This window comes from Phalacrocorax carbo, chromosome 1, assembly GCF_963921805.1.
Source record: "Phalacrocorax carbo chromosome 1, bPhaCar2.1, whole genome shotgun sequence".
Lineage (NCBI taxonomy): Eukaryota > Metazoa > Chordata > Aves > Suliformes > Phalacrocoracidae > Phalacrocorax > Phalacrocorax carbo.
In genome coordinates this window covers 126,807,437-126,822,458 of record NC_087513.1, presented here as the reverse complement: position 1 = coordinate 126,822,458, position 15,022 = coordinate 126,807,437, and the positions used below count along the sequence as shown (strand labels likewise).

General features: G+C 36.7%; 1 protein-coding gene across 8 annotated transcripts in view; it reads right to left on the bottom strand.

The window, feature by feature from the left end:
* The window catches only part of DMD (dystrophin), a 1,139,896-nt gene that overhangs the window by 312,532 nt on the left and 812,342 nt on the right, over positions 1–15,022 (bottom strand). For all 8 annotated transcript variants that reach the window (XM_064473561.1, XM_064473589.1, XM_064473531.1 and 5 more), the window contains one exon: positions 3,757–3,874. In XM_064473561.1, coding sequence (XP_064329631.1) covers positions 3,757–3,874 — 118 coding nt within the window. The remainder of the gene's footprint in view (positions 1–3,756; positions 3,875–15,022) is intronic.

The window sequence follows — 15,022 nt, the reverse complement described above, 5'->3', positions numbered from 1 at the left end:
GGAACAAACAGAGATTTGAGTATAACATTATGCAAACATAACACAAGTTCTACGTTATGGAGTCAAGTTCTTTTAAAGCAGTATAGCTCCTGCAATTTCATACAGATAATGAAGTAAGGGTGGGGAAAAAGAGTTCAAATGAAAAAATTCAGTTGTATTTAATTTCTGTTTTCATTTCATAAAGAAAGACTAAACCTATGGACTACTATGACAATTCTGTTGAAAAATAATCTCATGATCATTCACTTTTTTGCAGTTCTTCACAGAGATTCTCTAATAAGCATCTTTTGTTTTGCTTGATTTTGTACAAAATGTTTACCTTGTTTTTATAAATACTTTCAAAGGCAACAATGGCTTCTAAATATTGTTCAGAGTTAGACTTTAAACAGCATAATATACATATTTCTGCAAGCTGAATGACTTAAGAGTTAATCTTAAGAGTTCTGTTAGCACAGAAGCCAGAACCTGCAGGGTTTTCATTCCAGTTGATGGCACACTGACATGTCCTGTGACCAAGAATGCAGCTATCTATCTCATACAGTAGCTACTAGGCCCATTTAGTAGTTACAATATACCTGTTCAGTGATAATAGCCAGATGACTGTGTTGGGATTTTTTACTGGCACCTTAATAGCAAAAGACAATGAAAAACGTATTCATACAAATTAGCTCTTGTCAGCTTTAGACTTCTCAAAGTGTGAGACCGCGTGCGTCAGCCCAGGAAGAGGTAGTACACTAGATATAGTCGAGTCTATCAGCTCCTATGTGACAGACCAGTGCAGCACGGCCCTGCACTCCCTTTCCTTCTTGGTGGGATCCAATGGACTTGGCACCTGATAGTGTGACATTACAGAAGGCTGCACGTGAGAGAGGTACGTAGCTGCTGCAGAGGACCATGAATGGCACAGTGCTTATGCTCAGGTCATGAAACTGGATAGATTTGCATCAGTACTTACAACTGCTAAGATGTAACCATGGTAACCTCTTTGTATTCATGAAGAGGGGAAAAAACACAGGAAAAGGGAAACAGCCTGTGGGTGCAGTGGTCAGGGAGGACTTGCAGTGGGATGCTGGTGCAAGGTCCAAGTATAACGGAGGGTACCCTCTCTAGGCCTGTGGGGAATGTGCAGGCCTTAGCAACTGGAGCATGTTCTCTGGCCCAGGGTTTGGATATGGCTGTGAGCAAGATTCCGAGGGATGGACTGGGTGCAGTAGGCTGGGCTCAGTATGTGCTGGACTGCAAGACAAAACAACCGCACTAGGTGGGAGCACTGTACAGCACAGCAGGCTTGAAAGGAGCTGTGTTAGAGAGCACACAGTTAGAGAGTCCCCCAGCTGTGCTGGGGATAAGGAGAGCCTTCATATGTTCAGGGCAGCAAAGCACTGTGAGGGGGTGGGAGGGGTGAACTACCCCACCCCCCGGTAGCTGCAGCAAGAACAAGTGGGTCCTGCCTATCCAGGTATTTAACAGGCCTAATTCAAATGAAACAGAGTAATTTCTGTCCCCTTCATACAACATACAGGGGAAAAAAACCCATATCATAAAAAATATAAAAATTACTATTGTTCTTTTAAAGAAATACTTTAGGTGGAAGTATGCCACACTTGGCTTATAATCAGAAAAACCTTATGTGTCACCTACCTGTTTACCTACTGTAAAATCCTAGCATTTGCTTCCCCTAGATATATTGTGGCCTCCTTAAAATTAAAAAATAATAAATACCTCATGAATAGTGTTTAGTACTACCTACAATTATACAAATATGTATTAACTAAGCATGAAAAAACCTTCATGAATCTAGTTTGCTGCCTCAGAAGGCTGGATCAAAAATGGCCTGATCATATTTTATCTCTCTCCATTGCAGAAATGCAGACCCTGTATATTACTGACAATAAGTAATTTGTTTACTTTAAAATTATTTCATTAGCAACAACTGGATGATGTTAGAAGATGCTATACTACAGCAAGATGTACTTGAAAGAACCTAAAGGGACATGACCGGTATCTACTACATTATAAGTTACACTTTTGCAGTGAAGGTTATTGACAGCTTCAGCATAGAACATTAATTGCTAACTTACAGCAAAAATTAATCTTGTACACTTTAAGTTCAAAACCAGCTTATCATTTAGGGAATTCTTATAGATAAAAACTAAGAAATCATAATGTAAAATATATTCACCACACTGCTAGCTACAGATGCAATCTTTAAAATAGTTGGGTTACCACATACTCACTCATGATTTACAGTCTGATAACTTGCTTTACTTCTTTTGCTGTATGAGAAAGCAGCATTTAATCTATCTTAGAAGGCAATTTCACTTAAAGTAAATTGCAGTTTTCCAACACAACAAAATTTAGTTATGCATACAGTTCACATGACAGCATACAAGCCTTTGCATTTCATGTAAAGTCTACAATTCTGATCTTCAGAAGACTTGTCTAAGAATTAAAAATTAAAACATACTAGAAAATACTGTTGAGAGTACTACATATGTAGGCTTTTAAGAAGTGCTTTAAAGTTAGGGTATATGTAGGCCCTTCATCTGAATTCGACTGAATATGTGATTCTACAATTAATTTGCATGTCAAACAGGAACAAGTACTTATGTAATATATAAGCCCTACCCATTTCTTCTCAAACTTCAAATAAGACAAATAGAGTTTCTCTCTCTCTCAGTAATATGGTTCAAGGCTAGGAAGAGGATAGCAGTGAAATAATGTTATTTCACATAGCTTATAGTTCCTATATCTGCTACACTGCATCACATGCATGATATATTATATTATGATATATTATGGAAAGTATTTACCTGATGGAATAAAAAGAGACAATTTTTGTATGTGTGTGTATATATATACATATATAAAAACTATGGTGGTAGAGCAGTTTAGCCTATGTATACACCTTTGCAGTCACCAGTTTCAGGGAGCAACCCCTGGTCTCCAGGCCAAGATGTACAGAGCAGTTTGCATCCACCTAAAGTGAATTGGCTGTGTCCACATGCAAAGCATTTGGCCTGGATCTTCTCTAAGCTCCACAGGGGACTGCTAGGACCATAAGAAATTATTTTTTTTCGCAGTTTTTAGTCCTATGTACTCAAAATAATAACTGAAGATATATAACAGTCCACCTTTTATATCATGACCTTGAGAGGGTGTTTCATCCTACAGTGAAGGGCATAAGGACATGCAAGCATCGAAGGGTCTTCTATAGATTTCTTCTAAAACTTAATCTAATAATTTTTCCACCTTAGACACAGCTAGTTGGTTAATTCTGGAAAAGGAAACAAGAACTGAAGAACTGATACAGACTAATACAGAGCATCATCAGACTTGTGCATCAACTGAGGGGAGATGAAAGAAGAGGCTGCAGCTGTACTACAGAGGATGGAATGGAAAGCTTCTTATAAGCCTACAGCTGTATTCTGTGAACTCTTTCTTCTTCTTCCTTGTTTAAGAATAAATGTATTTCGTTATCTGTAGTGATCACATTTTATATTTCCTATGATGTGCTTCCACTGTGAAGACAGGCACCACAAAAATAAGGTGAAAAATTTGAAATGTATGATCAGTGACTTCCATTTACATGCCTTCTATATGTAATTTGGAAGATCTGTGTGAAAGCTGGCTCCTGATGGAACTCCGCCTCTCATGGCAAGTGCATAAAGTATCTGAAAAATGCTATGCTTATCAGTTATTACAACATTTTCCGTATTTGCTGAAACATCGTATGATAGCAGAATCACCACTTACTGCGGTCAGTAATTATTGTTCTGGCCTCTTGATTACTCGTCTTGTTTTTTAGATTTTGTGCTGCAGTTATTAGTTCATCCAGCTGGGGACGTCTTTGCTCCAGATCCTGTAGTATTGCCTAGTTACACAAAAATACAAAAATAAAACAAAGAAAAAAGCATGTAGAGCTGTAGAGAAGACCATCTATAGAGACTTTTTTGTGTGCCAGCTTGATTTAAGGCAGAAAGATTGATTGCTGTTTCAAATAATATGAAGAATTTGGTCTAGATCTTCCAAATATTTTTATTCTTAACATTAAAATACCAAGTATAACTTGTAATATTAATTTTAAGAGAACCTATAAAACTAGATATAAAATTACAATCATTCTTCATTTTTAACCCATCAAATTGTGCAAGAGTAAGCTCTTTTCCTCTGTAAAGTTATAGAAGGATACTATTCTATATTATCTCAGATTTCACAGTGTATTTTAAAAAAGACACAGGGGTTTACATTCTTATCAGATTAGGTAGGATTTTCCAGCAACTCATGAAGTCTAGTTTATAATGTTTGTTTCTGAATATTTTAAGACTGTTTAATTAGTATCTATTGGTTTAAAGCCAATGTAAGAAAGTTAATTTGCCTTTTTTTTTTTTTTTTTTTTTGTCCTGCCACCTTACCTAGCAGAAAAGTAGTCAACATTCACAGTAATTTATATGTTAGTCAAGTAGATACATAAAGCCCAGGCAATCTGACTTAGAAAGTAAGAAGCAGATCTAGAGTTTCTCACAGGGAAAAAGATAGGCTTCAGAATAATGACTCATGGTCTTTAGGAGGCAATAAATGCTAAAATAAGATAGCTTTAGATATAACGAAAATGAACACTCAAGGAAAGTAAGGCATATAAGATTTATGTATATATTAGCTTAAATTATTTTGAAGGTTTAGGGCAGAGCAAACAAGGAATCGGTTCAATGGTTTCCCAGATAAGAAACATCCAAGCATTTATTTAAAAGACATTGACCAAATCTAGCAACTTCAAGTCCTTATCGTGTAGCTTCCAGAAAAGATGCTTGTTAGATTTCCCAGTCTTAGGAGTTGGAAGTAGCCATATTTATTACCAAATTATGAACAAATTACTTTATTCCACCCACAATTTTGAGTCACCAGAACAGAACGGTATGCTGCCAGATAGCTAGTAGGTACAGTATATCAGCTATCAAGCTGACAACAAAGGTCAGTGGAGGATTTTTATTTTTCAGGCTTTTTATGGGGACAACGGTTAGACAATCTGTGAGCATGCTCACTTGGCTGTTGATTATGTTTCTTGAGTATTTTATTGTCTGGAAAGTCTCTCACACACAGAGCTTAGAATGCTTTTATTCTGAATAATAATATTTTATTTTAACAAGCTGTTAATCACTGACTGTACTGGATGGAAAAGACCTGCAGAGTCTGATCTTAAATTTGGCCTCCCAACCTGAGAATAGAGTTACATAGTTTCACCAATTTGAAGGGGACAGGTAAAGGCCTAATATAATTTTCTGTTAAATGAGATTAACAAAAGCGAATGAGAATATCACTTCCAGTAACTACAGAATGCATCATCAAAAGGAAGCTAAAAGCTCCAGAGTTTCATTTTTGTTCAGTTACAAAGTCTTTAGAAAAAAGGTAATTTTCAAGATACACATCTAGCTACACTCTGAAAGTCTTGCCTTCAACTTCTGTATCAGAAATTCTTTGAAAATCTATTATAACTGGCTTTCTAAACTCATACCCAAAAGTTTGGGTGATATTTCTTCACTTGCATACTGATTTGATTGCATACAGAGACACGCACTTAAAGCAGCAGCTTGCATAATTAAGCAAAGAACAAATTTCTCATTAGAAGTCTCTCCTAAGTGAAAGCACTCAAGAAAAAGAAATAAAAAATACTGAGGTAGTTACTAGCTCTAGATATGTATGTGCCTTCAAAACTCCCTTTTCTAGGAAGACAAGGTAATGAGTGACATGATTTTACAATAGAAAAACAGTTCCCATTGCAGCCTAACAACATCTGCATTATACATAACACCAAAATGGACTGTGCAGAAGCAATATTAAAACATGTACAATATGCTCAGATAGTTGAGTTGCCTCCAAAGTAATATTTCCCTTTCTCTCTGCTTCCCCTACCTAGAAAGTGTACAGAAAAGGAAAAGCAAATGAAGTGATTCTAAGGTCTTACACCAACAGTGACTCTAAACTGTTCCCTAAAGTTTCCTAAATATAATTGTTATATTTGATATTCTGAATAGGAGAATGATTTATCTGATCCAGCCTGAGTCTCCAACCAGACATTAAAGGCTATGTTTGTACCATAAAAGAAAGCTTCTGCTCTATGAAATCTAGTAAGAAACAAAGCAATAGGTAAAGACTGCTCAGTAAGGATTTGCTGAGTACCAAAATGAGAGAATGGAACTGACATATGCCGCAGTGCTGTACGGAGTGATTTACCCAAAAGACCCATCTGCAATTCCTGAACTGGACACTCAGGAAAACTAGCAATGCCTCTTTAACGTGAGTCTTCCTAGCTCTGCTGTTTCCCTGGGGACACAACAATCTCATCCCTATATGGGCTGAGAGGACATCCTTCCCTCTGCCATATAATGTGAATAGAATTACTTTCTGCTGCATGTACTAAAGTGTATTTTTGAAAGGTCGAGAAGGACATCTTGATAACTTAATACTATGAACAGATCTGAAGATTCATGGACCTGTCAGGAAACAATAATATATAATTATAGAACAGACATCTTTTTCCTTAGTCTTAGAAAGGTAACCATTCAGAATAATGAAAAAACAACATTCTTCCAATTAATATATTCTTTCTTTGATTTACTACAAAGTGCCTGAAAACCTTACCCAAACCGTGTTCCATTTTATTTGGAAAATTGTATAAATTAAAATTGTTGTAGAATTATTGCAACATTTATTGGTACAATTTTACCAATTGGTACAATCTTAAAGACTTAGTAAATATTTGTTCCGTATGGAGCCTACATTGCACGTACACATACAAACCCTGATGGAAACTTGGATAAAAGTAGCTACTAAACCACATAATTCCTGAGCCTTCACGTGATCCTGTAGCATGAAAGTAAACAGCAACACTTGGGCTCCACTTAAAGTATTATAAAATTCAGAAGAATATTCCGTGATTAGATAAATGAATCATACAAATTGATTCTGTGGGTAACAATAATACAAATAATTATGCTAGGAAGAGAAGTGCTTTGATGAATACAAATTAAAAGAGCACTAAATATGATTTTGGGGAAAAAAAAGACTGAATAGTTTTGAAGTATTATCTGAAATGTCCTAAAACAAATAAACCAATAAACCCCTCCCCAAACCCACACCAAAATCAGAACCAATTCATATATGGAGATACTTTTAAAAAACTTTTACTAATTCAGCCAAATATTTAATGTTGTAAAACTGGATCCTCAGCAGAAAACTAAGTGGAAACTATTAGAATATGTTATAACAGCCACGGGAAGAAAAACTCATTAATAGTGGCACCCTGGTGGAGGCACAGCAGATGCAACAGACCAGATGCCTCTGATTTGGAATGTCAGCACGCTGAAATAAATGTGCTATATAAAAACGGGTAATACAGAAATAAAAGTATTATGAAAGGATTTTCAAAATAAATTAAACAGAAATCTATCTAGTCCCCATCAGGTCACCAAAAGCACAAGCACAAAGACTTAGGGAGTCAACTACGCTAAAAGGGTTGGTTTTTTTTAATAAACACTTGTGTTCTTGCGCATATAATTTCCCTTTGCTCTCATTTACCTACTGCTCTGTGAAGGTACAATAATGTATCCTGCAAAACATTATAGTCCACATTTTAATCAAGGAATTTGTGTTTAATAATAAATATAATTCAACATAAGTAGGTCAACAATGAAGAAGGACCATTGACATTCATGGTTGTACAAATACATCTTTAAACCCACAAAGAGCTTTTTTTATTTCTTCTATATATCTATGAGTGCCAACATAATAATGCTTGGTGACAGCACAGTAATGGAAAGATGAGATTCAGTCATCAAACCTGCCTACAGTTTGTTAGAAAGTGATGCTATTCACTTTTAACAATCTTTCCACATTTGTGGACAGCAGCTGCTCAAAAGAAAAATCCAATTTTCAGGTTCCTAACTTTTATGATTTTTTTACACAAAATGGAGGTTGAGATATGGAACAAATTGTTTAAGTCAGCAACTGAAATAACTTGTATAAAAATTGCTAAAAAGTAAACTGAAAAACTGAAGCAGGTGAAGTGTGACAAATTCTTTGTGGGACTGCAAGGTTTGAGGCTGAGAATTAAAACATTCTCTAGCTTTATAATGTACAGCATGCTACAGCCTGCATACTTGTCACTCTAGCCATGTGTGTAGTAGTTTATATAAAAGATATGATCTTTAAAATCTATCCAATCTTTTTTTTTCTGACTTTATGGCAAGTGTTATTAAACTGGAATATCTGAATTCCAGGATGGTGCAAGTCTTAAACGTTTAACTAATCATTCACTAGTACTGGCTATGGGTGTTTGCTCTTCAATACCAGAAGCAACTTTTCTCACACCAGAGCCAGGACTTTTCGTCTCCTATTGCTCACCTTCAAACGTATAAAAGAGCGCTAAGATCGTTGTTCTGCAACATTATAGATGATTGTGCCTCAGTCTTCCTGCTCCTTTAAAAAGGCTCTGCATCTACTTTGTAACCATTTTACATTCTTAGGTTAAAAATGTTTCTGGAAACAAAGACATTAAAGAATAAAAAATAAGAAAAGAATGAAAGATTATTGGGTGAAACGTCTCACAATTCCTTTTTAGTGTTTAACTGAGGAGTCTTCTGTAGTGGTAATGACTACCATATCTTCACAGTTTTTCTGTGTATTTACATGCTACCCGTTGAATACAGTTTACTATCCATTTTATACTTTTTTTTTACTAAGTAAGAACACTAACAGGGAGTGATCCAAAAAATTACATATAGTCAAAAAGGAGATTTAGAGAAGGCCTTTCCTATCAAGAGCAAACTGGAAGCACCATTTTGTCATAAGCAAGCCAAGGCTGAAGATTAAAACTTCCCAACTGTTTGGGAAGGTTTGTTTTGGTCCACGCCCAGCCTTGTTTAATGAAACGATTCAGTGGTCCACAAAAGCACAATAGAATGATTAATATGAGAATGCAAGAGAGAAGGAAGCTGTATTTTTCTTCTTATGAACCTATTCACTCCTCCCAACTCATCATTATATTCTTAGAAAAAGCATATTACACTAAACAGTTTTTGAGAAAATTATTTATTCATCTTTTGAAAAACTTTAGAATCTAAACCTTAAATTTAAACAAAAAATGAAGAAATTGCTTCCTGAGCAAAATGTATAGCTGTGATAACTTTGACCTAGAACAGCTGAGTTTCATAAGGCTGGTTGGTTCTTTAAATATAATGTGTTATATACACACCTAGAAAGAGAGAAAGCTTTGGAAAAAGCTTGTTAACAATTTCAAAAAATGCAGATATGCAACACCTACAATTCATCTGCATAATAAAATTGGCTTTGTTAAGTTATTCCTCCCAAGCACAATTGGAGTTTGTTTTCTTGTCACTAAGGAGGAAGAGAATATGAGAGGAAATGATCATTTATACACTCTCTACATTGAAACATAAAATTATGAAATAATGAAAGTAATATAATGCAATGGAGGTCTGTGTTTTTTTAAACAACTTTTGTTTTGGCTATTAGCTGTTTTGTGTTTTCCCTACAAAGCACATATAATTTTAAGAAAATAAGAAGATCTAGAGTTATCATTTAGCAGTGTTGCTAGCTGATTGGTACCTGTCAGTGAAATCAAAACATGAACAGACTGGACACTATGTTTTGATTTTGCCTGAGTGATTTACACAACTTAAGTTTCCATAACCACATATTTTTATTCCCAGTCAGGGCCCACTCAAGAACTGCCTAAGTAGCTCTCACCACTGTCTTAGTGAATATATCAGCTCCGTCAATGATGCCGTGGGAAAGCCACAAGTGACAACCTATCAGGTGTCTCACTAGGTGCATGAAAGGTATCATAGAACTTTTGTATGCTTTTTGTGACAGTCACTCAACAAATTATGTTGGTGGCATTGTAGATGTCTGAGGACTGCTCCTTTACAACTTATGAATCCTGGTTCATAATAAGAGGTTATGACAGAGAAAGGTGCAACATGCTGTCAATGTACACTAACCAAACCAAACAAAATGGGGAGTGCTTAATTTGGATCTCTGTAATTTGACCAACAATATAAGGTGATGGTGATGGCTGGAGCTAGGATAACTCTCACCCTCTCTCTTCCACTCCTGCTTCCCATTTGTGTATGAAAAAGGACTTTGGGAGTGGATATTGCAAGGTCTCTGAGGAAAGGTCTCTGAACTATAGAAGAGAAAAAAAGACTAAAAATCTGAGTTCATAGAGAAATCAACTATACTGCCTCAGAACTGCAGGAGGCAGACACCCTTCTACTCATCCACTAATGGGGTAGTCAGCAAAGAAAAGTACATGCAGCATGGATCAGAGTCACAAGCAAGGTACAAGAATGACAATTCCCGAGAGGCTAAAAGTCAGCCAAGGCCCCATGAAATGTTTTTTACCATTCTCATAGTCCTCCAAATTGGGTACTGATACTAGGAAAAAGGTAGCATACACATAGGTTGCAAGAGAAAGGTAATAGGATTTAAAGGAGGTCCACTAAGGCAGAATGTGCCCAAGCCTTAGAAATAAAAAGGCGGAAGCAAGCTCAGCTTGCAGCTGAAAATATTTTCAGACTACAACAATAAGCTCCAGAGATGTAAGGATGCAACACACTAGTTCTTTTGTAGGGAGATCTTAAAAATTAATGCATATTAGAGGCAGCTACCCAGTTGTGAAGTTAAGTAAGACTAAATTTGGATATGCGATATGAACTAATAATGCTGTAGATGTTTAACAGTCACTTAAAACATTCACACTATCTATTAATTGCTGCCAAAAATGAAAAAAAAAAAAGAAAGAGAAAAAATTCTCTCACAAGGAGACCAGTTTATACCAAATAAAGGTGAAGGAAGTGACCAAAGAAGCTTGATGAGACAAGAGAAGTTTTGCCTTGCTAAACTTGGACTTTATGAAGCCACTCCTTCTCAGGAGAAAAATAATATGTAAAAAATGGCAAAGATTTCCAAAATCTTTGCAGTTTGTCTGTGTACTTAGTGCCATTTACAATGCCATTTGCAATAGCATGTTTTTGCTGAGTTAACCTGTAACTGGGGACATCCCCTTTATGCTGGCATCCCAGAAAAGATACGTTTAAGATATAGAAAGTATGCAAGTTGTCCATATGGTCCAAGGAACCTGCAATATCACAAGGAGTTGCAAGAATGCTATACTAAAAATAAGCCACTAATAAATGAATGTAACATGTTCTTAACAGCTACTATGGCACCTTACACTACAATATATGGAATGAGGCAGGACTGTAGCAGAAGTGGTGGAATGTCCAACTTTTCCTGGATAATTGGTAAACAAAAATCCAGAGTCTTCAGGAATGATGAGTAGTTTGGGAAACTTAGCTAATATCTGCTAAATAAGGTCCCCAGATAACATTTTTTTTTTTTTGACAGACTGTCATTTTTACAATAATACATAGCAACATGGTCAAAATTGATGAACACTGGCAACTATCTCAGACACCGTCTACAGGAAAACAAGCATTAAACAGAGGGACAGTACATAGGAAGCGTGCTGTCTATTCTCTTTTGCACATATGGTGCTTATCCAGGAAGAGGGTCAAACCATCAGCAGCTTGATCACTCTAACTGTGCTGGAGTCCATCCAGTGGACAGGATAAAGAGAAGATGGAGACAAGACTGGGAAAAGATTACAGCTTAACATGGTTAGTGAATGAATCATTCTCAGATAAAAGAAATTAACACTATTATAGTCATTGCCAGAAAAAAAAAGACAATAAAGCTAAAGATGTATTTGTAACAAGTGGAACAACTTTAAAAGATTTGGGTGTTTGGCTATGACGACATCCATTCAACTAGAAGAACACAGTGATAAATCACTTGTAAGAACTCAAGACTGAAACATGATTAGAGCTCTAAGACTAAATCTGAGTATACTTGTTATAGAAGTCACTTTCTAGCTCAAACAGAATCCAATGGATAGCATTAGTAGCAAGGCTTGCTAAAGCCTTAGGCTGCAACTGTGAACCTTCACCTAGGTACACTGACTGTATACAGAACTTTTACTGAGGTACATGAAGGAAGGCCTCAAAACTGGAGCAAACCAGAAAGATAAGAGCCACAACCATCAGCAGAAACTGCATGCACTGAGGTAAGAAAAGGTACGGCCTACCTGAAGACAGAGAAAATATCCAATGAGGAACATGAAGACCCCAGACCCAAATATTGCTATTGGACCAAACCATCGCATGAGAGGAGGGGAGCTTAAATTGTAAGGGCATAATTGCCCAGGGGTTTCTTTGTTTGCGGTCTCTCTCTGGAGACACCCAGCTTGAGCTGTCTTTTACTGCTGTACCACTTAATAAATTCACCTGGCATACGTCATATCAGAGACCCTGCTTCAAGGAAACCCGGGGTCGAGCCTGAGGGGAAAGAAAGCGCCGGTGAGTAAGTATGTGTGTGAGCCAGGAGTTGGAAAGGGGCAGCTGCTGGCTCAGAGGAGCTGCCTGCTGCAAAGGCACTCTGGTCCTAGCAGTTACAGTCTTGGGTGGTGCGTGTGCAACTCCCTGAATGGTGTGTGAACGCTTGGGCAGCGGCTTCTCCTTTAACAAACTGTGTATGAAATTACAACCTTTTGCCCCCACACAATGTTGCTGTTCAACAGTACTTTTGTTTACAATAAAGTAAGAGCATCTAAACCATAAGGCAAAACTATTCCAGGGTATCTTATGTCCTTTCAGGCAATCACACTAAATAACTTAATGGATGGGAATCAGTGTTAGGAGCTACAGAGCACCCCAGTTTCTATGTTAGTCAGCAGAATCACAATCTCTAAGCACATAGCTACCATTTGTGGAATGCGAATTTGTGAAAATTAGTATTTTATTTCTCCTATATAACTAATGGGTTTCAGATTAAGGATTTTTCCACTGTGCTTACAAATGTCTATTACCAAGAAAACTGGGGACAGCTGTGCTGTTTCTCAGAGCTGCAGCTTTAGTCTTTTCTTTACTGGGTTTGTTTTTTTTTTTTTATAATAGTGGTAGTGAACAACTTTTATCTGAGACTGAATCAGTGAAAAATGTCCTTGTCAATGCACTCCAAAAGCAAAGTTATAGGCTTTTTACCTTTTCACATTTTTAAACAGAAGATACGTTTAGCGTGTATGAAAGAGTAGTGAGTAGGTATATTATATTATGAATATAAGCAAAATAATCAGGTATTTTAAGCTATCCTTTTTTTTTAAATTTAAGAAAAGAGTTAACATTTTTTTCATGGAGAAGGAAAGCTAACAGCTTGCCTAAAGATGCTCCGCAAATTATCCGATTTTATAGGGAAAAGATTAGCCTGAATCAATTTTATGCTCTGAAAAAAACACAGAATTACTTCCTTAGCTTCTGCTAGAGCTTATGGAAATCTTTGATTACTTTTACTGGAAGTTTTCTCCAGTAATAGCAAGTGAATAACAATTAAGAATAATAAAATGGATTGGCACAGCTTCATTTGCCAGATAAGTTTTTCTTTAGTACCTTATGACACTAGATATTTTTCTCAAGAATAAGAACAAATAAAGAAGTAAGATTTCATTCTGGTTTGTTTGGGTTTGCTTTTGAAAAATAATTGTTATACCGGTTGTTTCTTACAGTGAACTTAATATTAATTAGCTCTGTGTGTGTGTGTAGGGGGCGGGGAAGTTGTTTCTTATTTACCACGTCTGATAAGAAAAGTTGGAGTAACTCTGAAATAACTTTAGTCCAAATCTAGTAACTTGGGCCCTTATCTTTATTCATATCTCATTGTCATTCTGAAAGATGAGAACCATACAAAGTAACAAGCCTGGTTTTGGTACCTAAGCATTTCTGGTATTTTCAGAAAGGTTTAACTCCTAGTACCATAATTCTGCCTTTCATTTTTGTTTTAATTTTTGTTGCTTTGTTGTGCTTGTTTGTTTGTTTTACTTCTAGTTTTTATTTTCCCATATTTCTGTAACTATGTACTTAATTAAGGCCAATAATAACACAGAAGGTGAAGGTTGAACATAGAAAAATTCTGATGTTGTTCATATTTTATTAACAGTGAAGGAAAGAAGGAAGTTTATATAATGTGGATATTGCAAGTCCAGGAAAAATATTTCATTTAAAAGTCTGTGGAGATTATGAAGACAAAACAGTGGTGTACTGTAAAAATGGGTTATTAAAAGTTTGGACTGGGCAAGACTTACCTTTATAACTAATTTCAAAGGGAAATCTCAAGTTCTCAATTGCCAGCAGGAGTTAGTAAATTATTAATACCATCTTGTCTCAGTAGTGTCACAGAGACAACAGTCTTTTGAAAATACCATATTTAATACTCAAAAACCATAATTTGCCCTTCACAGTGTAAGAAGGTATGGGGTAGGCTGGGAAACAGATATAAGTGCTGCACACTTGAGCATCACTACACATAGCTAAAGTAGGAGCTGTAGCTGAGTTCGGTCCCCCAGTTACTTTTAGTGTGAAAAGTGGGTGGAGAGTAGATGCCTCAGGAGGGAACTCAGCCACACGTAGGTTGTGTGGAAAGATGCCGAGCCACTGCATAACTAGCAAAAATACACAAGCACTCCTTATCTTATCACAGGTGATGGGTGTCCTGGTGACAAAGGCTGGGTCCTTGCTTTCTCTTTCCTATCCTGGGACTCCTCAACTCTTTTCTGAGCAATGGTGCCAATTCAACAGAAGAGGCACAAACTAACACCGACCACAACAGCCTGGAGTAAGGGACATTTCTGAAAAGTGGGAGATAAGAAACACACTGAAAGCAGGTGACTCACTGCCTGGATGGATGCCTTATCCACTAGAAAATGTACAAAAGAAAAGAAAAAAGGCAGTGGCTCTTCCTCCTGCATTTCCAGTGAATACCCTTTCAAGATGCTGATGAACAACACCTGGCAGATTAAAGCACGTATTCATGGGAGCCAGGTGAAGGAGGGCTTACTCTGAAGATGAGCACTGGATTTTCAATTTCTGCAGAGCAGGCTGGAAGGACTTCT